General features: G+C 44.0%; 1 protein-coding gene across 1 annotated transcript in view; it reads right to left on the reverse strand.

The window, feature by feature from the left end:
- Nucleotides 1–25,982, reverse strand: part of tmtc2b (transmembrane O-mannosyltransferase targeting cadherins 2b) — a 99,507-nt gene extending 73,525 nt beyond the window's left edge. Inside the window, exon 1 of the mRNA XM_064951534.1 lies at nt 25,789–25,982. Within this exon, the coding sequence (XP_064807606.1) occupies nt 25,789–25,896 (108 nt within the window). The 5' untranslated portion in view covers nt 25,897–25,982. The remainder of the gene's footprint in view (nt 1–25,788) is intronic.
- Between the last annotated feature and the right edge of the window lie 657 nt (nt 25,983–26,639).

Raw genomic sequence — 26,639 nt, forward strand, 5'->3', positions numbered from 1 at the left:
ACTTTTTCCTTCTTCCCTCTCTTCATCAGCATATGATGCACATGTAGTTGACACCAGGCCCTCGCCTCTGGAGTCTGATTTTAAAAGCCAGACGGGGAGAGGATGAGGTGAGCTGATGGTGTGTGTGTGTGTGTGTGTGTGTGTGTGTCTGTGTGGTGGAATATCGGAGCCATCCTCTCTATTGAGTACAAACTGAGTACTGTCAACTCCTACACTTTAATTACAGAGCCCTCAGTGAAAATCCTGAAAAAAATATCATATCCTATGCTAGAGTGCCATAAGGTCGCGCTAAAGATATTGACTAAAAACAGATTTTAAATAATATTATACTGGTGACGATTACTAATCAATCACAATATTTTACTCAAATTTTCGGACACTTAATCTGAACATTTCCAGGAGACATTTAGAACTGACTAGATCTTGCCCTTTTGTTTTTTTTGTTTTTTCTTACAGCTATCTAAAAAGCATTGAACAAAAAGCATTTGCTGAATACAAAATGTTCATTGTTGTGGACTAGTGTCTGTGCTGAAGAAGTATTGAGTCACCGTCCTAGCCTACATGACATGGCATACAGTATATATTAATGGAAAGGATGGTGACACTGAAGGACACAAGGAGACAAGGATGTTTTATGCCCTTGCAGGAAGCATTCTGTGCAAAAAAATGAAGCGAGAAAAAAAATCAGGCGAGAGAGAAAAAAAAACTTTGTTAGAAGTGTGGGAATATTGTAGGAGGCATGACTGACTCCTTCCTTTTGGTCTCCCGACCTTCCCTTGTCTCTCCCTGAAGCCTTGGATTCCAACCAGAGCATGATAGCTCAATTCTGGCTCCACACAGCAGCATTTTGAGGGGGAGAGAGGAGACATTCCCAGCTGTGTTAGCACAGGAGGTTGGCACCTCAGGTGGTTGGTTCCCGGTTTGTTCTTCTGTCATATTATGGCATCACAGTTTCAGTGTTTGGGAAACAGTGGAGTTGATGCAGTGGAGTTGATGATGAATCTGGGAAAGAGTAGTTTATCTGCAATATTCTTATATAATATATTATTTATTGTGAATGGTGAATCTCAATGGTGATTGCTTGGGTTAGAACATACAAAGGGCGACTCACTTGCTCTGCAAATATTTTTCTGTGGAGTAAAATGTCAAATAAACGAGCAAATATGAAACATCAGCCCACAATTCATTATATGGTTGTCGTCGACTTCCGATCTGGTTTTTGTTGATTCCTTTGTGGTGTGTAGACATCTTGTTGCATACAAAACAAACCTTTGATCACTCGGAACGAGAGGGAATTTCATCAAAGTGGGTCTTAATTCTGCTCAAGTGGCATTGTTTTGAGAATGATTTTCCACAATTTGTATTCATGTTTACAGGCAGATTGTCCAATGTGGCTTCGCTACGCCGCTGTGATAATCGTTCCAGTGTGTCACAATGGTGAAATTCAAATTTAGTCTGAGCCAAGACAGTTAATCACAAATTACAAACTTAATGTTTCAGGATAAGAACTATGTGGCTCAGCAATAAAACTAGAGCTGTGGGGATAATACTGCTGTGGAACATCATTCAATCACTCAATCTTTCATGTCTGCACAAGCTAATTCAGCAAAATACATGTGTCTAATCACAAGGACCTGGTTTGGAGTGAGATAAATTACCTAAGAGCTAACTCACTGGTCATAATAATTGGTCTTACAGTGCATTCAGAAAGTATTCAGACCCTTTGACTTTTTCCACATTTTGTTACGTTACAGCCTTACTCTAACATTTATTGAATTTTATTTTTCCTCATCAATTTACACACAATACCACATAATGACAAATCAAAAACAGGTTTTTAGAAATGTTTGCAAATGTATTAAAAATAAAAAACAGAAACATGACATTTACATAAGTATTCAGACACTTTACTCAGTATTTTGTTGAAGCACCTTTGGCAGCGATTACATTCTCGAGTCTTTTTGGGCATGACGCTACAAGCTTGGCACCCCTGTATTTGGGGAGTTTCTACAATTGTTCAATAGATCCTCTCAAGCTCTCTTCCTCTCTGTCAGATTGGACAGGGAGCATTGCTGCAAAGCTATTTTCAGGTCTCTCCAGATATGTTAGATCGACTTCAAGTCCGGACTCTGGCTGGGCCACTCAAGGACATTCGTTGACTTGTCCTGAAGACACTCCTGCGTTGTCTTGGCTGTGTGCTTAGGGTTGTTATCCTGTTGGAAGGTGGAACTTCGCCCCAGTCTGAGGTCCTGAGTGCTCTGGAGAAGGTTTTCATCAAAAATCTCTCTGTACTTTGCTGCATTCATCTTTCCCTTGATTATGACCAGTCTCCCAGTTCCTGCCACTGGAAATATCCCCACAGCATGATGCTGCCACCAACATGCTTCACTGTAGGGATGGTGCCAGGTTTACTCCAGAAGTGACGCTTGGCATTCATCAGACCAGAGAATCTTGTTTCTCATGGTCTGAGAGTCTTTAGGTGCCTTTTGGCAAACTCCAAGTGGGCTTTCAGGTGCCTTTTACTGAGGACTGGCTTCCGTCTGGCCACTCTAACATAAGGGTCTTCTTGTTGGAGTGCAGCAGAGATGGTTGTCCTTCTGGAAGGTTCACCCATCTCCACAGAAGAACTCTGGAGCTCTGCCAGAGTGACCATCAGGTTCTTGGTCACCTCCCTGACAAAGGCCCTTCTCCCCCGATTGCTCAGTTTGGCTAGGCAGCCAGCTCTAGGAAGAGTCTTGGTGGTTCCAAACTTCTTCCACTTAAGAATGGTGGGGACTTTCAATGCTGCAGACATTTTATTTGTTTAATGTTGCAGACATCTGTACCTCGATGCGATCCTGTCTAAGAGCTCTACGTACATTTTCTTCGACCTTATGGCTTGTTTTTTTTTTCTCTGACATGCACTTCCAACTGTGGGACCTTATATAGACAGGTGTGTGCCTTTCCAAATCATATCCAATCATTTGACTTTACCATAGGTGGACTCCATTCAAGTTGTAGAAACATCTCAAGGATGATCAATGGAAACAGAAAGCACCTGAGCTCAATTTCGAGTCTTCTATCAAAGGGTCTGAATAGTTATGTAAATACGATATTTCAGTTTTTTAATATGTAAATGTGGATACATTTCAGCATACCTGTTTCCGCTTTGTCATTATGGGGTATTGTGTGTAGATTCATGAGGGGAAATAATAATTTAATCCATTCCAGAATAAGGCTGTAACTTAACAAAATGTGGAAAAGGTCAAGGGGTCTGAATACTTCCGAATGCACTGTATATGGTCACTGTGATTTATTGTCACTGTAACTGACTCTGACTGTAATGAAATGGTATGTATGACCGTGAGCAAGAGCAGTGTGACAATGACAGATTGGAATTGCCTGAGACAGGGTCTAGGACAGGGCTGGAACCAGAGGCTGGGTGGGGACTCTGCGAGGCCACCAAGGAATGCACCTACCTGGTTGGCGATTAAAATATTGCGTTGTTGTCATTTTTTTTTACTCGCTATAACATTCATATCAAAAACAATCTACTATATGGGTATTTAATATACTGTAAGAGCGAGAGGAATTTAGTGGTTGATGCAATGTAGAATTTTAAAGGTCAGTGGAGGACCTGGATGTCCATGAAATCAACAGAGAGAGAGAGGTTATGTGAACATTCCAGTGCATCTGTAACTCTGCATGTCCTAAAATACCCAAATAGACCAAGGGATGTCAGATGGAACATTGCCCTTTGAGAATGTGTCATCCAGAGCCTGCCTCTTTCTCTTTCTCTCCATACTTATCTCTACAGTATGTATTTATTTTTGTCCTCTCTCTCTCTCTCTCTCTCTCTCTCTCTCTACCTCACACCCCTCTCTCTCCGCCATTTCCAACCTCCATCGTATCTTCTTCCTCCCTCTCTTCTCTTTTCTTTCCCTCCTTCTTTCCCTCCTTCTCATCTCCAGAAGCTTCGGCAGCAGGGTGATGTGGGTGGATAGAGGTCTGCTAGCTTTGGTTGCTGCGCTCAGAGAGGGATCACAGCCCAGACACATAACCATAGCAGACAGCTAGCCAATCAGAGGATAACAGGAGGACCATCCAGGTCCTCCTCTTCCTCCAAGACAGTCATGAAGAGGCCACGACAACACCTTTTCCCCCTCAGGAGACTGAAAAGATTGTCAGAGGAAAACCCATTAAATTGCCAGACTCCAGTCATAGACTGTTTTCTCTGCTACCTCACGGCAAGCCGTACCGGAGCGCTAAGTCTAGGACCAAAAGGCTCCTTAACAGCTTCTACCCCCAAGCCATAAGACTCCTGAACAATTGATCAAATGGCCATTGGACTATTACATTGACCCCCCCCCCCCTCCATTTATTTTGTACAATGCTGCTACTCGCTGTTTACTATCTATGCATTGTCACTTCACCCCTACCTACATGTACAAGTTACCTCAACTAACCTGTACCCCCGCACACTGACTCGGTACCGGTACCCCCTGTATATAGCCTCGTTATTGTTACGTTATTGTGCTACTTTTGATCTTTTTTTCTTTCTTTCTTTTTTTTTACTGTTGTTTATTTGGTAAATATTTTCTTAACTCTTCTTGAAATGCACTGTTGGTTAAGGGCTTGTAAGTAAGCATTTCCCGGTGAGGTCTACACCTGTTGTATTCGGCACATGTGATAAATGAAGTCTGATTTGATGTGATTTGAGATAACACATTGTGGTTAATAATGCAGTATTATTTGGCTGCATTGGGCACATCAAAGTGACTACAGTGCCCTCCTCCTTTCTACTCCAAAATGAGCTGGTTCTGGTTGAGGACTTCACATGTCTCTTTATTGTCTCTTCACTAGAAAAACATTAATTGCTTTGAGTTCCAAAACAGTAGTTTGCGACAGCGCAATCACAGTTAGATTAATATCAATTAACCTGAGGGTGTTTGCAAAGCATACAAATCATGTTATTCATCAGCAGTCAAAACAAACCACTGAGTGTTCTCATAAAATACTAATTAAAATGGGGAACAGGTAAAAAGTAAAGTAAAAAAGAATATAATATAAATTATTTGTTTTGAATCTCTGGTGCATGGAACTAATCTCACTGAAAATCTGAATTCCAAGAGACTGCACAGACAAAGGCATGAGCTCCATATTTCTTTGACTACTGTAATTGTGACCAGGGTTATTTCCAGCCCAGCGTATAAATCAAACATGCTCAGTGAAAGCCTTAAAGATCATGAAACAGACAGCCTCAACAACCACAGAATCTATATTGAACCTAAAGCATGACAGTTCCCTGGATCGGGTGTGTACGACACTTCCCACTCTTTCTGTAGCATGCAGGTCTGGGGGAAAGCGAACAGAGAATCAATGGAAGAAGTTTGGAATAGAAGATGGCATCGACGGACATGGCAGCTCTGCTTCTAGCTCCTAAGCTACTTTTCAGTATACTTATTTTATTGTGTGTTATTTCTTACATTATCAGGCAAGAACTTTTTTGGTGTTATTACATACAGCCGGAAATAACTTTTGGATATGAAGGCGGCGGTAACTCACCAGCATTACGACCAGAAATACGACTTTCCCGAATTGGATCCTTTGTTTGTATCCCCCAAGGCAATTGAACATATCCCAGAAGCTGATCCAAGTCCCCTCCGGCTGAGGAGAGGTATTCGGAGTGGACTTCTAGTCCGACTCGGGTGGAGTGCACACCATTTACCGCTTCCTAGTATATTACTCGCTAATGTTCAGTCCCTTGACAATAAAGTAGATGAGCTCAGGGCGAGGATCTCCTTCCAGAGAGACATCAGGCCCTGTCAATACAGTCAGCTGGGTTCTCAGTGCATCGTACAGACAGAAATAAAGAACTCTACGGGAAGAAGAAAGGCGGTTGTGTATTTCACAATTAACTACTCATGGTGTGATTGTGATAACGTAAAGGAACTTGGGGTCCTTTTGTTCACCCAACCTAGAATAGCTCACAATTAAATGCCGACCATATTACCTCCCAAGAGAGTTCTCTTCGTTTATAGTCACAGCCGTGTATATTCCCCGTCAAGCCGATACCATGACGGCCCTCAAGGAACTACACTGGACTTTGTGTCACATCTGTCCTGCAACGCCCTCTACTGCTCATCCTGTGTCTCCTTGACCTGCTGCCATTCCCCCAGTACTCTCTCCCTCTCCCTCTCTGTGTGTGTGTGTGATTGTGTGGGCGGAGACAAGTGGGCTGGAGCTAGAGCAGATCCCCACCAGCTGCAACCTGTTCCATAATCAAGACCTCTACAAATACTCAGGCCTGCCACTTCCACGCTGCCAGATTGTAATCTCTGCTCAGTCATTCTACGTTTCTAGCCATTTGTTATTATTCAGATCCTGTTATTCTGTTGTGCCTGTTTTCCTTGCCTGATGCTGTTTTCCTCTCCGCTACAGTTCTGCCCGTCCTGACTCTGGTCCCTGTCTCCAGTCCCATGTCTTGCCATCCTGGTACTCTGTCCTGGATTCCCCACTCTACTACTCCCTTGGATTCTCTTCTGGACCTGCTTACCCTGTCTCAACCCCTCTCGCTCCAGCCTCAGACTCCGTACTTGGTTTCCAGCAACCCACCCGAGCTTCCCCTGACCTGCACTCCATCTCCCCCTGTGTCTCAATAAATACCTTGGTTACTTCATCCCAGTCTCCTCGTCTGAGTCTGCTCTTGGGTTCCCCTGTTCCAGTTCCACTTTGTGCAAACTGGAAACCACATATCCTGAGGCCACATTTATTGTAGCTGGGGATTTTAACAAAGCAAATTTGACAAACTCTACCAAAAGTCTACCAATACATTGCCTGTAGAACTTACGTTTGAAAAACTCTTGTCCATTGTTACTTGGATGGCTACAAGGCTCTCCCCCGTCCTCATCCCTTCCTATAGGTAGAAAATTAAACAGGAAGTACCTGTGCTAAGGTCTATTCAACTCTGGTCTGACCAATCGGAATCTATGCTTCAAGATGGAAAATAACATTGACTTATACATGGACACGGTGACTAAGTTCATCGGGGGATGTCATATAGGGGACGTTGTTCCCAATGTGACTATTAAACCCTACACAAACCAAAAACATTGGATAACCGTGGATAGATGGCAGCATTCGAGCAAAACTGAAAGCGTGAACCACCGCATTTGACCACTGAAAAGTGACTGGGAATATGGTTGAAACAGTGTAGTTATTCCCTCCGTGAGGCAATACAACAGGCAAAATGTCAGTACAGAGACAAAGTGAAGTCGAAATTCAATGGCACAGACACGAGACGTATATGGCAGGGTCTACAGACAATCACAGATTACAAAGGGAAAACCAGCCACGTCATGGACACCTACGTCTTGCTCCCGGACAAGCTAAACACATTCTTTTCCCGCTTTTAGGATAACACAGTGCCACCGCTGTGGCCTGCTCCCAAGGACTGTGGACTGTCGTTCTCCGTGGCCAATGTGAGTAAGACATTTAAGCGTGTTAACCCTCGCAGGGCTGCCAGTCCAGACAGCATCCCTAGCCGCATCCTCAGAGCATGCGCAGACCAGCTGACTGGAATGTTTACGAACATATTCAATCTATCCCTAACCCAGTCTGCTGTTACCGTAAGAAACCCAAGAAAGCAAAGGTAACTTAACTAAATGACTATAAATTATATGATCCCTAGTGCTAGTTAAGGATAATATCACCTCCACCTTACTGGACACCCTAGACCTACTTCAATATGAATACCAAATAGAAATGCATACCCCAATAGATCCACAGACAATGCAATCGCCATAGCACTGCACACTCCCCTATCCCATCTGGACAAGAGGAATACCTATGTAAGAATGCTGTTCATTGACTATAGCCCAGCCTTCAAAACCATAGTACCCTCCAAGCTCATCATTGGGCTTGTGGCCCTAGGTCTGCAACTGGGTCCTGGATTTCCTGATGAGCGGCCCCCTGGTGGTGAAGGTAGGAAACAACACCTCCTGGCTGATCCTCAACACTGGGGCCCCACAAGGGTGCGTGCCAAGCCCGCTCTTGCACTCCATGTTCACCCATGACTGTGCAGCCACGCACGCCTCCAACTCAATCATCAAGTTTGCAGACGACACAACAGTAGTAGGCCTAATTACCAACATTGATGAGACATGTAGGAGGTGAGGGCCCTGGCGGAGTGGTGCCAGGAAAATAACCTCTCCCTCAACGTCAACAAAATGAAGGCGCTGATCGTGGACTTCGGAAGACAGCAGAGGGATTATGCCCCCATCCACATCAATGTGACCCCAGTGGAGAAGGTGAAAAGTTTCAAGTTGCTCAGCGCACTGACAATCTGAAATGGTCCACCCACAGAGATAGTGTGGTGAAGAAGCCACACCAGAGCCTCTTCAACCTCAGGAGGCTGAATAAATTTGGCTTGCCCCCTAAGACTCTCACAAACCTTTACAGATGCACAATCGAGAGCTTCCTGTCGGGCAGTATCACCGCCTGGTATGGCAACTGCACCGCCCGCAACCGCAGGTCTCTCCAGAGGCTGGTGCAGTCTGCCCAACACATCCCCGGGAGCATCAACCCTGCACCATCTGGTTACTCAACCCTGCAACTTACACCATTGCCTCAACCCTGCACCATCTGGTCAGTCTTCTCCTTGTATGAGCTGAAAGTTTAGAGGGACGGCCAGGTCTTGGTAGATTTGCAGTGGTCTGATACTCCTTCCATTTCAATATTATCACTTGCACAGTGCTCCTTGGGATGTTTAAAGCTTGGGAAATCTTTTTGTATCCAAATCCGGCTTTAAACTTCTTCACAACAGTATCTCGGACCTGCCTGGTGTGTTCCTTGTTCTTCATGATGCTCTCTGCGCTTTTAACGGACCTCTGAGACTATCACAGTGCAGGTGCATTTATACAGAGACTTGATTACACACAGGTGGATTGTATTTATCATCATTAGTCATTTAGGTCAACATTGGATCATTCAGAGATCCTCACTGAACTTCTGGAGAGAGTTGGCTGCACTGAAAGTAAAGGGGCTGAATAATTTTGTACGCCCAATTTTTCAGTTTTTGATTTGTTAAAAAAGTTTGAAATATCCAATAAATGTCGTTCCACTTCATGATTGTGTCCCACTTGTTGTTGATTCTTCACAAAAAAATAGTTTTATATCTTTATGTTTGAAGCCTGAAATGTGGCAAAAGGTCGCAAAGTTCAAGGGGGTCAAATACTTTCACAAGGCACTGTATATATTGTATTCTAGTATATTTTAGTCAATGCCACTCTGACATTGCTCGTCCTAATATTTATATATTCCTTAATTCTATTATTTTACTTTTAGATGTGTATATTGTTGTGAATTGTTATATATTACTGCACTGTTGGAGCTAGAAACACAAGCCTTTCACTACACCCGCAACAACATATGCTAAACATGTGTATGTGACCAATAACATTTGATTTGAAACTGCTTGTGAGCAGACTGGTTCTAAATAAAGGAAAGAGAGAGAAATTGAGAAAGGGGCTGTAAGATATTTGGAGCGGCCAGCGAGCGGATCTTTGTTTTCAAAGAGATGTCATGTTCCTTTCTGCTACTTAGTGAGTGTGCTCTGTTTCTCTCTCTCTCTTCTGTTTTGCTCACTCTCGCAAAGGGGAGAGCCAGGGTCAGAGCCTTGGCTGTCTCCGACACGATGCGTGTCAGCTCCTCTTATCCCTGATGAGGGGTGGGCCAGAGAAAGAAAGATCTCGAGCTCCCAACTCCTGTCACTTTCCATCAACGCAGGTCCACCACTATAGCCAGTAGCTGTAGAGCTGGAGGACGGAACAGTAGAGACCTGTTCATTCAGCATCAGTGGAATTTCTACACATTATAGCGTTACTTGATATTAGCTTCTGCAGAATGAGGAAAAACACTGAAAACAAAGCCTTACTGTTGACCGTGTTCCCCATTTCAATAGACTGCACTGCGTCTACTCTTCGGAGGAAACTACTGTATCTGCTTCATTTCTAAACAGACAGAGCATTAGAAGGACGCATTTTACCTGAACAGTCTGCGTCTGGGTCTCCTCTCCCAGGCGAGGCCCAGTGGAGTGCATCTATCCACAAGTGGGTGAGGGCAGGGGACACTGGCTACCTCCACTATGCCCACTCCATTACACAGTGATAGCAGCCATTTAGAACATCAGACATCTGTGGACCCCTAAGTATAAGACTCTGGAGTTTCTCACATGGCAAGAACATGTCACGTCTACATACAGGGAGCACAACTCACATGCACCTCGCACACCCTTACATATACTCACACACACCTGGCCTCTCCCATGAAGGGAGACACACTACCAACATTTTAGACAGAGCAACGCCAGAGGTCTGCCTGCCTCTTCTCAGACAGAGAGTCTGCAGCACCTGAGCCAGGCTGGTTACACTGGGCATGCTCAGTCCACTGCCAGAAACATAACTGATAACAGCAGTTTGAGGAGAGTACATCTACAGACAATATATGAGGTGGTTCTATATCTAAATAAAATAAAATAAAAATAAAATAAAATTTTATTGGTCACATACATATGTTTAGAAGATGTTAATGCGGGTGTAGCGAAAGGCTTGTGTTCCTAGCTCCAATAGTGTAGTAGTATCTAACAAATCACAACAATACATACACATCTAAAAGTAAAAGAATGGAATGAAGAAATCATTTCAGCCTCATGAGGGAGAAGAGGCACTACCGAGCCTTCTTCACGTCTGTACTGGTGTGAGTGGACCATGTTAAGTCCTCAGTGATGTAGACACAGAGGAACCTGAAGCTCTTGACACTCTCCACGGCGGCCCCGTCGATGTGGATGGGGGTGTGCACCGCCTCTGTTTCCTGTAGGCCACGATCAATGCCTTGGTCTTGCTGACATTGAGGGAGAGATTGTTGTCCTGGCAACACACTGCCAGGTATCTGACCTCCTCCACTCATCGCAGTTGGTGCTCAGGCTTACCATCAGCAAACTTGATGATGGAGTTGTGTGAGGCCACATAGTCGTGGGAGCACAGGGAGTACAGGAGGGAGCTAAGCACTGCCCCTCGGGGGCCCCGTGTTGTGGGTTAGCATGGCGGTGTTGCTGCCTACTCTTACCACCTGGGGTCGGCCCGTCAGGAAGTCGAGAATCCAGATGCAGAAGAAGGTGTTCAATCCCAGGGTCCCGAACTTGGAGGGCACTATGGTGTTGAATGCTGAGCTGTATTAAATTAACAGCATCCTCACATACTGTAAGTATTCCTCTTTTCTAGGTGGGAGAGAGCAGTGTGGAGTGCAATTGAGATTGCGTCGTCTGTGGATCTGTTGGGGCGGCATGCAAATTGAAGCAAACATGATGCAAGTGCTTCTCTGTTTTCTCCCCTGTTTGAGATGTTATGGCAGAATGTACTATTATGTGGGCACAACTGTCCACAGTCACAAACAGAGGAACTATGGCCTTTACTCCCTTTATACAAAATCCAGACTGCACATCAAAAGGGAACTATTTTAATTTCAGTCATCATGAAATGTTTACCCAAAATCGCGGGGGGAAAAACATTTAGTTCTCTTCTCTCTTTTCTAATTTTTAAAGCTCCTGAGTAGACAAAACTCTTTGTCACACAGTTGTCGAAACATTTACTTTAATAGCCAACCAACAAAGCAATTTGCTTGATGGAAAAACATTGCATACGCCAAGTCCTCAGGAAATACTTTTTTACTGCATATTGCTAATGAAGAAACATTCTGACCTCATATTGAAAAGCAATGCTAACGTTGGCCAAGCTAGGTGTACTAATTGTGTCTTACTTCAGTATCTGTTATCGGAAATGAGCCTATGAACCAGTTCCACGTACAACAATAGCTAATAAAACGTTCTTTTTTTTCCCCCACATAAAGATAAATCAGTTACACCACAAATGTGAGCGCTGCCAGCCATGTTATATTTAGTAGGCTCAATACAGGCTAGCATGCTATTCTTCCATAAATGCTACAACACTACATGATGAATATCCACGTTTTAAAGGGGGGCTTGAATAAACACACTCTGACAGTGTAGAAAATGATTCCCATCCCTATTGACTACATGTCTTGGCTGGAGTCTAGGATTGGAATAGAGTCTAATCCTGACCTGTTGAAAATAGTGCAGAATGTGATATCCCGAGTGTAAACATTAGGCCAGACTCCAATACACATGTACCAGTGTAAAGATAGCTAGCTAGAGCAAACGGGGCAGTGCTAATGTTTGTGGCAGGATATATCATAGTTTGTTTGTTTGTCAAAAAGACGTTGACTCTTAGAAAAAAAAGTGGTATCTAGAACCTTTTAGGATTCTTCGGCTGTCCCCATAGGAGAACCCTTTGAATCAGGGTTCTAATATGGGGACAGCTAAAGAACCCTTTTAGAACCTTTTTTTTCCAAGAGTGTACTAGATGTACAAAATGTCTAAGTCTGTATGGTAATTAAAAACAGCTGTTTAATTGTAGTGATGGGTGACTGGCTGGAGGAACACTGTGTTTTTATTTATTTTTATAAAAGTGGGTAAGCAGCAACCAAGAGCATCCAAGAGCTCTACCAGGTTTCTCAATAAAACTCTCCCTAGAGAACTAGGAAGAAGAGGCTGCCAAGAGCTCAGAGACCCAGCCTCCAGCCTCTCTCTCTCTCTCTCTCTGTTAACCCAACATGTGCTCATTCACTTACTCTCATCCTCTCTTTCTTTTTTCAATGCACACACACACATACAATTGCCTCTCACACATGCACACCTCTTTGTTGCTTGACTATGTCAGGAAAGGGAAATACTGAACACCAGCATATTTGATGCTGATGATATTTCATGCTGACGAGATGAAATCTATCATTCCAACAAGCACATTATATATAAAGAAAATGGAACACAATACCAAGCATATGATGATGATTTACGTTTATCATCAGTCTTGCGCTCAAACTGCTGCTTCAGCATAACTACAGTATCTAAAATTCACATGCCTGCAATGTGTCTAACAATCATTGAAACCAATGATATATATATATATATATATTATTTTACCTTTATTTAACTAGGCAAGTCAGTTAAGAACCAATTCTTATTTTCAATGACGGCCTAGGAACAGTGACACATTTGATGTGACCTCACTGAAAAGAGGGTAAAATAATATTCTGTCCTTTCGAAGAAAGGCATAGAAAAAAATAATTATATTCATGCATTCTCAGTACTAACAGTATCTTCCATACAAAAATGGTCTGGGAAAAAAATCATGTCATTTCCCAGGAAATAGCACATGCTAAATTAGGAGTGATGGACCTCTCGGTCTTCAGTTCAATAACATGCGTTGTTCTCCCCTGCATCTGTGTGACAGGGCTTCATAACTGACCAATCAGCGGCAGGCCGTTCGAGGTGTAAAAAGGTGCAGCCACTTAATGCTGGCAGAGACAAACACACATTAGCATGTGAATAGCAGCTCCAACAAATTAGGCTGGAATAAAGCAGTGTTTTCGGGGGTGCCAAGACTCATACATGTGGAATGGAAGGGATGCAACAACAACAACACTCCAATAAAACGTGGTGAAATATGTAGGGATTTTCACATGGCTGATTACTGTGTACAGTGTACACCAGTGGTTTGTGTTCTTGGAGGGTGGGCCAGCTAAAACTGGGCTACACAGAAAGAGCGAGCCATTCACATTAGTCATGCACATTCTTTCTTTAAAAGTCACTTCTTGTATTTCTTAAAAAATATTTATTTATTTCTCTCTGTCTCTCTCTCCTCATCACCCACTAGTAATAGCAATGTGTTGGCAGTTTCGTTGACTGGTTTTATAGACAGAAAACCCTGCACTATGAATCTGTCAAGAAGAAACCACAACTAGAAAAGTTGACCAGTGGCCAGCCACTGGCATAGACTAGAGTGGACAATGATTTAGCAAGACAGAAATGGCAACAAATGAAACCTGCTGACTGGTCAGTCCAGCTTTTCCGAGTATACAGAGCTGATGGAGAGCGGGGACTGAATGTCAACGCTGAATGTGTAGAATCCGCACTATACAGTATATAGTGTGCCAATAGCACCTCTGCTGCAGGCATTTGTGTTTGGCTGGCAGGCAATGGCTGGAAAAGGTCCAGGTTCTAGTTTTGTCCAGGTTCCATTGACTCAGAGGAAATGACTGGAGACACACACACATGCACTCTCACACGCACACAATGCTGGCCTCGAGCAGCTGAGATTATTCCCATGTGGCATTCCATGTTGTAAGAAATGGACGCCGGTTATAGCCTGGTCATCCTCTATTAGTGGCACAATAAATACACACTGAAATCAAGGGATATTTTTTTAGCAGTTAGTATAAATCTTATTTAAACCATTGGCTTAGCTACTCAGCAAAAAAGTTATGCACAGAGATCACATTCCAAAATATCATTGCCATAGATACCACGGTGGACATGAAAGTAGGGCTGGGCAATATGGCCTAAAAATAATATCTAGATTTGAGAAAAAAAATGTATGGTCGAGTCACAATATAGTGTATATCTAGATGAAATAAGCTTTGTTGTATATTTAAATGTTATTTTTTTATTTTTTTTACATTTAACTAGACAAGTCAATTAAGAACAAATTTTTATTTACAACAATGGCCTACACCAGCCAAACACAGACGATGGGGCAATTGTGCACCACCCTATGGGAATCCCAATCACAGCCGCTTGTGATACAGCCTGGATTTGAACTAGGATGTCTGTAGTGACACCTCTAGCACCGAGATGCAGTGCCTTAGACCGCTGTGCCACTCGGTTATATACACTGCATTTCAAACAGTCAGCAATAATCTAATGAATTCAGGGCTTATGAAGTTATACCTAGGCTAAATATAAGCCTTCCATAACCATAATTGTATTATTTTAACAAAATAGTTTAACCTGCTTTGTTGCAAAAATCACTGTTCTGGCTTTCAAGTCTATCTATGAAAATTCCCTTTTTGTTACAAGTTTAACCAGAACCATGCATAATGCACATTCACTTATAATGACTAACTTCTTGTAGCAGGCGTCTCATGAACAATCTCTCAAACGCAAGCCCATGTGCTAGTGAGTAGCCAACTAATATTGATATTTGATTTTAAAGTTGCTTGCTTACAAGGTAGAACAGTTGAATGGTTATGAAAACACCCTTATGTCCGTCTCCAACTGTTTGAGCAGCATGTCAGCTTGTCCACTTTGTTCAGATGTTGAAATTGAGTGGCCTATCTCATTTCTCAGAATGAGAAAACGAGTTGCCAATTCCTTACACAATTGTGTTTTATGCTTATTGCACATTTATAGAACTCAGACTAGACAACTAGTATAACAGTCTTTGGCTAAAATGCTGCTAGAGGTACCGCAATGTCGTGCGTGACAAACTGAGCATTAATTTTCCAGAATCAATGTTCATTGATCCTCCCGTTTTAGTGGTGTCTGCTCTGTGTGCAATTTGAGGAGTTGAGACATAAAAAGGGCATCATTAAAAAGATGAACTTCTCCTTTATTACAGTAAAATAATGCCTCAATGTATTTCAGTGTCAACATGACCGGTTCTGATGGACCAAACCTCAAATGCAAATAGCGAGTTGAAACCGCTTGTCAGAGAGGAAGAAGTGATCTCTCATCTTTGTTGTTGTGAGTGATGGGGGGAGGGGCTTGGTGTGTGTGTGAAAATGGGAAGGTGCACACGGCACAGAAGGAGCAAAAGAGATGAGACCAAAAAGACAACATGAGAACAAGTGGACATAAATACTCAGAAAAACATTTCTGTATTTTTTTTAACTGATTCTTGCAATACAAGCATTTGGAATATGGCGCAAAAACATACATCCTAATTAATCTAAATAATTTGATATATATCATCCTACATGGAAGGTGAATCCGGGTGAAAGCTATGATCTAGCCTGGCGGATACGAGTCACAAACGGTCGAGGCATAAGCTCAAAACTTTTAAAGAAAGAACCACTGTACATCACACAGTTCGGGCTTGATCTGATTTATCTCTAGAGAAACTGGGCATTGCGCTCACAGAAAAAAAAAAAACTAAATGGAATTAAAATAATTGAACAGACGTCGGTCGGTCAATTGGTTGTTTAAAACTGAAACCGCACACAGAACACATAATGAAACAATGGGAGATTTACAGTGGATATAAAACGTTAATGTAATTGACTGAAAGCCACAATCAGATAAGGAACCCATTTCATGATCCGATAACGTTCTCGAAATGTCAACCTACTTCAGCTGAGAGTTTACAGGAAAATGTAAAATACCATGTTAACATGTCATCTAGAGATGAGGTGAGAGAGAATGAGTAATTTACAGTGTCCATATTATGACAGCCTCAGCCTCAAAAGAGTTGGTGTCAGTCTCATCTGTTTGAGGCAGAGGCTGTCCTAATATGGACACCGTAATAGTTAGATGTTAAACAGTGAAACACAGAGGCAGACTGAGCTTTAACACCTTAAATAATGCCTTATTTCTCTCCAATCTCCAAGCCTCACTTCCTAAACGTTGTATCCCTCCACAACGGCCTGTTCTCACACTTCCTAAACGTTGTATCCCTCCACAATGGCCTGTTCTCACACTTCCTAAACGTTGTATGCATCCACAATGGCCTGTTCTCACACTTCCTAAACGTTGTATCCCTCCACAACGGCCTGTTCTCACACTTCCTAAAAGTTGTATCCCTCCACAACGGCCTGTTCTCACACTTTCTAAAAGTTGTATCCCTCCACAACGGCCTGTTCTCACACTTCCTAAAAGTTGTATCTAGGGTTGCACGTTTTGGGGAATATTCAGAGGTGGAAACGTTCCGTGGGAATCCAGGGGGATATATGGGAATGAACGGGAATATATGGGAATTTACAGAAATATATGCAAATTAATATTAATACCATTTAAATGTAGATGTTTTTTGAATTGGATATATTTACCATTTCATATGGAGGCACAAAGCTTTTACCCTATCATTGTAAGGGATTTCCTCCTCTTCTTCCGAAGAGGAGAGGCGAGAAGGATCAGAGGACCAATATGCAGCGTGGTTAAAGTTCATGGTTCTTTAATCAGAGAAACTATACATGAACAGAATACAAAACAAGAAACGTGAAAACCCAAAAACAGTCCCGTGTGGCACAAACACTGACACATGAGACAACCAACCACAAAATACCCAAAGAATATGGCTGCCTAAATATGGTTCCCAATCAGAGACAACGATAAACACCTGCCTCTGATTGAAAACCACTCTAGGCAACCATAGTCTTACCTAGACAACTACACTGAACACAACCCCATACATCTAATAAACCCCTAGACAAGACGAAACACAATAAATCACCCATGTCACCCTGGCCTAACCAAAATAATAAAGAAACACAGATAACTAAGACCAGGGCTTAGTTAAAGGTGCGGACTCCCGGCCGCACACCTAAACCCATAGGGGAGGGTCTGGGTGGGCGTCTAGCCACGGTGGCGGCTCTGGCGCGGGACGTGGACCCCACTCCAACATAGTCTTAGTCTGCTTTCTTAGCATCCTTTGAGTGGCGACCCTCGCCACCAACCTTGGCCTAAGAACCCTAACAGGGGGCCCCACTGGACTGAGGGTCAGCTCGGGACTGAGGGGTAGCTCAGGACTGAGGGTAGCTCAGGACTGAGAGGTAGCTCAGGACTGAGGTAGCTCAGGCTGGTTGACGGCTCTGGCAGCTTCTGGCTGACTGGCGGATCCTGGCTGACTGGCGGATCCTGGCTGACTGGCGGCTCTGGCGGATCCTGGCTGACTGGCGGCTCTGGCGGATCCTGGCTGACTGGCGGCTCTGGCGGATCCTGGCTGACTGGCGGCTCTGGAAGATCCTGGCTGACTGGCGGCTCTGGAAGATCCTGGCTGACTGGCGGCTCTGGAAGATCCTGGCTGACTGGCGGCTCTGGAAGATCCTGGCTGACTGGCGGCTCTGGAAGATCCTGGGACAGGCGGGAGACTCTGGAAGATTCTGGCTGACTGGCGGCTCTGGAAGATGCTGGCTGACTGGCGGCTCTGGAAGATCCTGGCTGACAGGCGGGAGACTCTGGCGGCTCTGGACAGGCGGGAGGCTCCGGACAGGCGGGAGACTCCGGCGGCTCCGGACAGGCGGGAGACTCCGGCGGCTCCGGACAGGCGGGAGACTCCGGCGGCTCCGGACAGGCGGGAGACTCCGGCGGCTCCGGACAGGCGGGAGACTCCGGCGGCTCCGGACAGGCGGGAGACTCCGGCGGCTCCGGACAGGCGGGAGACGCACTGTAGGCCTGGTGCGTGGTGCCGGCACTGGTGGTACTGGGTGGTACTGGGCCGAGGGCACGCACCTCAGGGGGAGTGTGGGGAGCTGCCACCGGAGGGCTGATGTGTGGAGGTGGTACTGGATAGACCGGACCGTGCAGGCGCACTGGAGCTCTTGAGCACCGAGCCTGCCCAACCTTACCTGGTTGAATGCTCCCGGTCGCCCTGCCAGTGCGGCGGGGTGGAATAGCCCGCACTGGGCTGTGCAGGCGAACCGGGGACACCATGCACAAGGCTGGTGCCATGTACGCCGGCCCAAGGAGACGCACTGGAGACCAGATGCGTAGAGCCGGCTTCATGGCCCCTGGCTCGATGCCCACTCTAGCCCGGCCGATATGAGGAGCTGGTAAGTACCGCACCGGGCTATGCACCTGCACTGGGGACACCGTGTGCTCCACAGCATAACACGGTGCCTGCCCGGTCTCTCTCGCTCCCCGGTAAGCACAGCAAGTTGGCGCAAGTCGAAACACAATAAATCACCCATGTCACCCTGGCCTAACCAAAATAATAAAGAAAACACAGATAACTAAGACCAGGGCGTGACAACCATAAGTAGACATAATTGCAAATGATTAAATCCTTCCAATAAAAATAAAAACATTTTATTTGTTATGAATTGAACTTTAATTAAATGAGTTGACTCTTCACATGGGATGATTTCACTGAACAACAAAAGAAAGGGAATATTGAATGATCCCCAATGAACCATCGAATCTCCCAAAAACGTTTTCAACATACCTCTGTAAAATGATATTCTCAAAACTAAAGCTTTGATTGTCTTCCTCTCAGGCTTCCATGTCTTCTCCCTGGACCTCCTCAATGTCCACCTCTTGAACATCAGACTCTGAGGCTTCATCTTCACTGTCACTTTCCAACCTGGTTGAGGATGGCTCATTGTCAGTTTCAAAAAGCCTCACATTTGCCCAGATGGCCACCAATTCTTCAACCCTTGTATTGGTCAGCCTGTTGCGTGCTTTGGTGTATGTGTTCCCAAACAAGGACCAGTTGTGCTCTGAGACGGCTGATGTTGGCGGGATTTGGAGGATGGAGGCAACAGGGGTAAGAGCCTCAGATCCACAAAATCCCTTCCACCAGGTGGCTGATGAGATATGTTGGCATGACTGCCATATTGCATCTCCATTCCAAAGCCATTGCTTGGAAGTGTACTTTGCCAGACTGCCAAGAACCTTGCCCTCATACAGGCCGAGGTGGCGAGACACTGTAGTGATGACACCATAGGCCTTGTTGATCTCTGCACCAGACAGGATGCTCTTGCCAGCATACTTGGGGTCCAACATGTACGCTGTGGTGTGTATGGGCTTCAGGCAGAAGTTTTCACGCTTTTTGATGTATTTCAGAACTGCAGTTTCCTCTGCTTGGAGCAACAGTGAAGTGGGCAGGGCAGTATGGATTTATTCTCTTACATCTGCAAGCAGAGTCTGAACATCAGACAGGATGGCATTGTCTCCCTCAATCCGTGCAATGGTTACTGCTATAGGTTTCAGGCTGCTTACCACTCTCTTCCAAAGTCATCCAGGAGGATCCTCTTGATGGGACTGTCCATAACTGCAGACGGTGATATGGTAATTTCTTGGAGAGACTCCTTCCCCTCCAGGAGACTGTCAAACATGATGACAACACCACCCCAATGGGTGTTGCTGGGCAGCTTCAATGTGGTGCTCTTATTCTTCTCACTTTGCTTGGTGAGGTAGATTGCTGCTATAATGTGATGACCCTTCACATAGCTAACCATTTCCTTGGGTCTCTTGTAGAGTGTATCCATTTTTTTCAGTGCCATGATGTCCTTGAGGATTCAATGCATGAGCAGCACAGCCAATGGGTGTGATTTGAGGGTAGGACTCCTCCACTTTAGAATAAGCCTCCTTCATGTTCGCAGCATTGTCTGTCACCAGTGCAAATAACTTATGAGGTCCAAGGTGATTGATGACTGCCTTCAGCTCATCTTTAATGTAGAGACCGGTGTGTCTGTTGTCCCTTGTGTCTGTGCTCTTGTAGAATACTGGTGGGGGGTGGAGAGGATGTAGTTAATTATTCCTTGCCCACGAACATTCGACCACCCATCAGAGATGATTGCAATACAGTCTGCTTTCTCTGTGATTTGCTTGACCTTCACTTGAACTCTGTTGAACTCTGCATCCAGCAAATGAGTAGATAAAGAATTTCTGGTTGCTGGGCGAAGAACATTCAGAAATCTCTTCCAATACACCTTGCCTGTGGGCATCAGAGGTGAACCAATTGCATACACAGCTCGAGCAAGACGTTCATCAGCATTTCTCTGACTACGTTCCTCCATTGAGTCAAAAACACTTCTGATTCCAGAAGGACCATGAGCTGTTGCTATCATGGAGGACCTTGACCTGTTGCTGTATAAAGATTAGAATTTATTTTAAATAAAAAAATCTATACAATTCGATGTACAGATAAATAGTTAGGCAGTTAGATTAAACAACTACTTTGTAAGATTTTTTTTAAATGAAACATTTATGGAAACAGGTGAATTAACACTCCTTAGTTAGCAGTCTCAAGCAAGCTAAACCCCACATGGTAGCAAAAACTAGCTTGCAGAAATTGTTAACAATTTAGAAATTATTTAAACACACTTCACTGTAGAGTACTATTTACTAGTTAACAAAAAATATTAGGTGTCATATACAATATATTCACCCCACCCAGTATTGTAATCAAAACTGACCAGAAAGCATGTAGTCCTTGGCTCAGACAATGTAGTAGTGTGGGATCAATAGCATCTCATTAGTGTGCAAGATCTTGAGAATCAGCTGTACATGTGATGGAAGAGTGCACTGGGCATGTGATGGAAGAATGCACTGTGCATGCAGAGGGTTGCAATTCCATTGAATTGGGGATAGTTTAACCAAAATATGCCACAAGACCTAGAATGGCCTTATGTGTATAGCTAACTTTTTTAATGAGTTTAAACAAAGTTCCCAAAATTCCCGGGCTTAACTTCCCATGGAAATTTCTGAAAAAAAATCTGGAAATTTACCGGAAAGTTTCCGGCCCTTTGCAACCCTAGTTGTATCCCTCCACAACGGCCTGTTCTCACACTTAATGATGGGAAGTTCTTCGTCACAAAGCTTAACGGCTCAACTGTCATCACCTGATATATCTCTGGGCCAGACTGTGAAGAAGTATATTTATTTCTGTTGTGTCCATTCCAGATCTTTACATTTCAACACAGGCTGATAGGTTCGTAAGGCGGACATTGGCCTAATGACAGCGGCCTGTCCCATTCATACCAATAAAGTAGACATCTGAAATCAGGTTTCAACATTCATACAGATGACTTGGCGTCGTTATCACAGAAAAAGACATAATGTAACCGTCCATACTGTAAACGCATGAGACCTGCCAGCCTTATTGACACTCAAGTGATGGGAGTGATCTGTCAACTTTCCCTGCTTGTTTCCTCTGTGCTGGGGTTCAAAGATGTGCAGTGAGTCTGTGATACTGCACTAGAAATGAACACGAAATAAGCACAACTTATTTCTAAATCATACTATCATTTATTCCTTATTTCACCCGAAACAGCACAGGGAGAGAATACAGCGTCACAATGTTTGCTGTCCTATGTTGATCTAAATACAGACTTTTCCTTCCTTTTCCCCCCTCAGAGTAAATTATGCTGAGTGTTGAGCAGGTGCAGGTAGACCCCATGACTCCATCATGGCCAATTCAAAGATGGCACTGCAGACAAAACATCCGTTACAAGCCTCTGATGTATTCAACTGATTTGGCAGTAAAATGGGATCTACTTGTCATATGCATAGAATATGGCGCACAGGTGTTTTCCCAGACCATTCATCAACACCATGGCAAAGCATAAGATAATCCATAGGCTCTGGCCCATCCATGACAGTATTGTGCAAGTAGATCGGCCTGTATTGGCAGGGAGGTGTGTTTGTGTGTTGGGTTTCTAATCAAATATTTAGAAGCTGTCAGATATGAAGTATCCTCTCCTGTAGCCCTCTTAGCACTGCGTTCTCCCAGCAATGCCATGCCTGACACACTATTAGCAGGCCTGTCTGCCTCAGTCAATGTATGGGCCATACTCCAGAGGACACCAAGGCTCAGTTAAGGCTTAAATCATGAGAGGCCCGTGTAGAGACGAAGACAGCAAGGGGCCTCGCTCACTTTTTCACACTATGACGAGCACTAAAACAGAAAGGATAGATTTTCGTACTTTCTCTCTCTTTCTCTATTTCTTTTGTCTCTGTCATTCCCTCTCCCCCGTCCCCACCAACTCTCCCCCTCCCAGAAATGTGCTTTGTACATCGTCTGTATAAGTCAGCATCCTGTGGTGCCATCGGCCCTTCTTGGATCCCTTTTGTCACATTTGTGCACATGTCTTGTTCAATTTGGCCTGATGTGCAGAGACTTGTGGAAGTCACATTGATTCGACAGCAGACGGTAAGCATTTGTGACAGGGCGCAGTAGAGGAAAAGACTACTTGATGATGGCTTTGTGCTAAGAAAGAAACAAGGAAATTGTAAGACTAGGCTAGATTCTCATTCCTGTTTATCTTTGATTTGTGTAGGCATAAAGGCTTTACTTGGTGTATTTTTCTCTCCCTGTAATATTATTAGAGCTGTGTTATTTACAGTTAATGTTTGAGATTTGTAATGCCCTAAAAAAAAGTTCACACATTTCATCTCCATTTCCTCAACCAAAAGTGAACGTTTCCGCACTGACCCTTTTAAGCGTAGCACAAAACGTGCTCGGCTGTGCTGTGTGCTCTCAGTCTCAGCAGCTATAGATAAAGGCTCCTAGTTAAAAAGGCTTCTGAGGTTTAATTATATACGCAACAATTATATTCTATATAATCACATGTCCTGTTGCTGCAGGATTATTTTCCTGCTGTAGCAAACTGGCTTAAATTAATAGCTCAGACACACCGGCATGATGGTCAAATGTTTCTTCTGAACAGTGTCAGCAGCCAATCTCTTTTGTGTTTCCAAACTTGTTGTATTCGGCGCATGTGACAAATAAAGTTTGATTTGAAGAAGTCATCAGCCACTTGGCCTAGTTAAAATACTCCACACCAGAAGGTTGCAGTAACATTGTTTTGCAATGGATTTCCATGTGTGTTGCTTATGGTCTATATTCCAATGTTGTATTTTGTAGAATGCCCTTGTTGATACTAGCCAGATGACCACAGGTAGATAACTACCTAGCAAGATGATGAAGAAACAATTTAATTCACTCTCCATGATCCCATATTGCCAGTGCCAAACCATAGCGAAATGTTTAGCTAGCTAGTTAACATTCCCGTATTCGCTAGATATCACAACATAGCTAGCTACACTGCACTAACTCGGCAGCTAACGCAGGCAGCCGTTTCATGGAAATGAATCCATTGTGATTTAATTATAATGTCAATACCAGCGACAGTGGTTAGCTAGCTTGGAGGAAGTATTTAATGTGGTGTGCAGTGTGTCTGTGCACTTAGGTAGCTACCATCCCAAAGCCTACATTGCATATGAAGTGTGACTGGCTCATGACATTTAATGTACAGAGAAATTGCCCTCTTTTTCCCCTTTTTGTTGTCACCCCTATTGGCTCCCCCAAGTGTTAGTTTGTGCTCTCTGATTGGCTCAAAGTCAAGTTGTTGGCCACTGATAAGCACCAAGATGACTTGGCATCAGGAAATGACAAGGATTTTTGAGGCTCTGTCTTTCATGATCTCCTTATATGGCTGTGAACGCAAGAGGAATGAGTCTGCCCTTTCTGTCGTTTCCCAAGGTGTCTGCAGCATTGTGACATATTTGTAGGCAGATCATTGGAAGATTGACCATAAGAGACGTGTGCTACAAAGTCACCTGCCGATATTATGTAGTATTTTCCATGGTGGCACAGAGAGAAGGCAATGTACGAATTTACAAGTTGAAACGGCATGTCCATCACTACCGGGTCGGCATGCAGTAAGCAGGTAGAACGACCTATCACTGTGATAAGTATCTGTCGGCAGTGAGATTCTCTGTGCGTTTCGTGCTTCAGATCTGACATCTGTAGCAGCTCCTGTAGAGCGGTCTGTGGTGCTTAAACATCCACCATGCATGCAGCTTTGAGCAAATTAGTCAAATGGTTCAAAAGCATATTTTGCCGTCTAGTTATGCACAGTTTTGCACAGTAGTGCATGCAGCTTTGAGCAACAATAAATGCGTTTAATGCACAGTTTTTAGCTAGCTAGCTAACCAAACGAGAATGTTTACAATGCCATGGATGGATGCCTCTTGTTTAAAATAATTTCCCACAATGATTTTAAAATCGGAACAGGACATCCATTCAATTTAGCTACTGTTTTTGTTGTAGTTCACAGGTTAAAAGATTTAAGCAAATGATCCCAATTCTAGTAGTAGCAGCTTGGGATCTAGTTGAAGAACATGGATAAGTAGCCTAGGCTAATTCTAATAGCTGTATGATATTTTACATGATCTCCGACCTGTCTGATCTGTTATTTATGTAGTGTTTACTCCTATAACCAAAATATATTATACCTACAACCCAATGTGATGTTCTTTTAAATGGAAACATCTTTAACTATGGTAAAATTTAAACAATATAGATTTGTTTCAATTAATCAAATTAATCGCACAGAAAATCGTGATTAACTCAATAAAATGATTTAATCGTTTGACAAGCCCTAAGTGTTACACAAACACACGCTAAAAACACGTGATGAAGATTCATTCCAATGATAACGCCTTGCATGTAAACGTACCACCTCATCATCATTATGTCACATTAAAGTATCATTCATCTCAATAACATGCACTACATTATAGTGATAGACGATGAATAAACAAATCCTGAAACTGTGATTGTTTTAATTGTTTACTTATTACTAAAGCGAGATCTAATTGGTGTTTGGTAACAAATGGTGTCACAAGGGGAGTTAACGATGGATAATGATAATGACACTGTTCAAGGATAATGTAGGATTTGTACACAAGACGACAGACAGCAAGGCACCATGGGAATTCAAATTTAACAGACAAAAGTCCTTATCAGCCTCCCATGACCCCATTTCCATAATAATACGATTCCCTAACTCACGTCACTGCTCTGACAGTCACTTACGGATGTGTATCTTTGTGATTTGTATCCAAATACACAAACAGTATATAAGCTCCATGACTATGAATAAACAGAAGAAAGAAGCCTACTTTCCCTTTGCTTTTCTTCCCCACGTGTATATTTTCTTGCATTCAAAGGACAAAACAACAGCTCTTTCCGGATCACACAGCTGCACATACATGGCAAAATGTTTCGCAAATTACATCCTAATGAAAAGCAAACATAACACAGGCATACTTCCACACAACAACACCCATATGAATAGATGGGCTTTCAACTTTGCAGTTTGCCAGGGTTTTGCCAAAGGGAGAGAGAGAGAGGAGGAAATCAGATACATGGGAAAAAACAAACTGTTTACCTTGTAGAAGAGCATGATGACCTGACGCAACTTGAGCCGGTGGAACACACAGACGTCATAGAGTGCCGACACGGCCAATACCGTCACCCCCTGCTCTTTCCACAGCATGCTGCAGGCAGCACAACCCAGGCTGCCCAGGAGCCAGGCCCCCAGCCTGCAGCGCCCCGCAGGGCCCCCTCGCAGGGCGCAGTGACGCACGTAGCACAGCAGAGACAGCAGGAAGAAGAGGGCGGCGCCCACGTCGGCACGGCCTACCACGCCCGCCACCGCCTCTGTGTGGATGGGATGCGAGGCGAACAATAACCCAGCCAGGAGGCTCCACAGGCCCTCTCCTAGCAGCAAGCGGGCCAGCCAGGTGAAGAGGGCCGTGACGGCCCCATGGAGGCCCACGTTGACCAGGTGGTAGCCCCAGGGCTCCAGGCCACCCAGGGCATGGTTGAGGCGGAAGGAGAGGGTACACAGGGGCCGGTAGGACTTGTGGCTGCCGCTGTGGGTGAGCAGGGTGCCCCAGAAGTCATCATAGAAGATGTTGATCCACGGAGTCTCTGGTAGCAGATCCTGGTTGGTTTTGATTGCACGGCTGTGGGCAGATGGAAAACAGAGGGTTTAGAAGATGAATGTGCAATGATCCTCATGCTTATGGATTACCTGATCAAGAGCAATGCCACCACAGCGCTTGGGACTGGCGTGTCTGTCAATTCAATCAATATGACACAGTATGTCTACACTGTACCAGGACTGAAAGAAATGTCTGGATTTCTTTCAAACTCAGCAGTGGTCATTTGTCATGCCCCAAAGATAGGAGCCTTAGACAGAAATCAAATCACCTTGAAACCTGCTCATGCTTGACA

The sequence above is a fragment of the Oncorhynchus masou genome, chromosome 31 (genome assembly GCF_036934945.1).
Source record: "Oncorhynchus masou masou isolate Uvic2021 chromosome 31, UVic_Omas_1.1, whole genome shotgun sequence".
Taxonomy (NCBI): domain Eukaryota; kingdom Metazoa; phylum Chordata; class Actinopteri; order Salmoniformes; family Salmonidae; genus Oncorhynchus; species Oncorhynchus masou.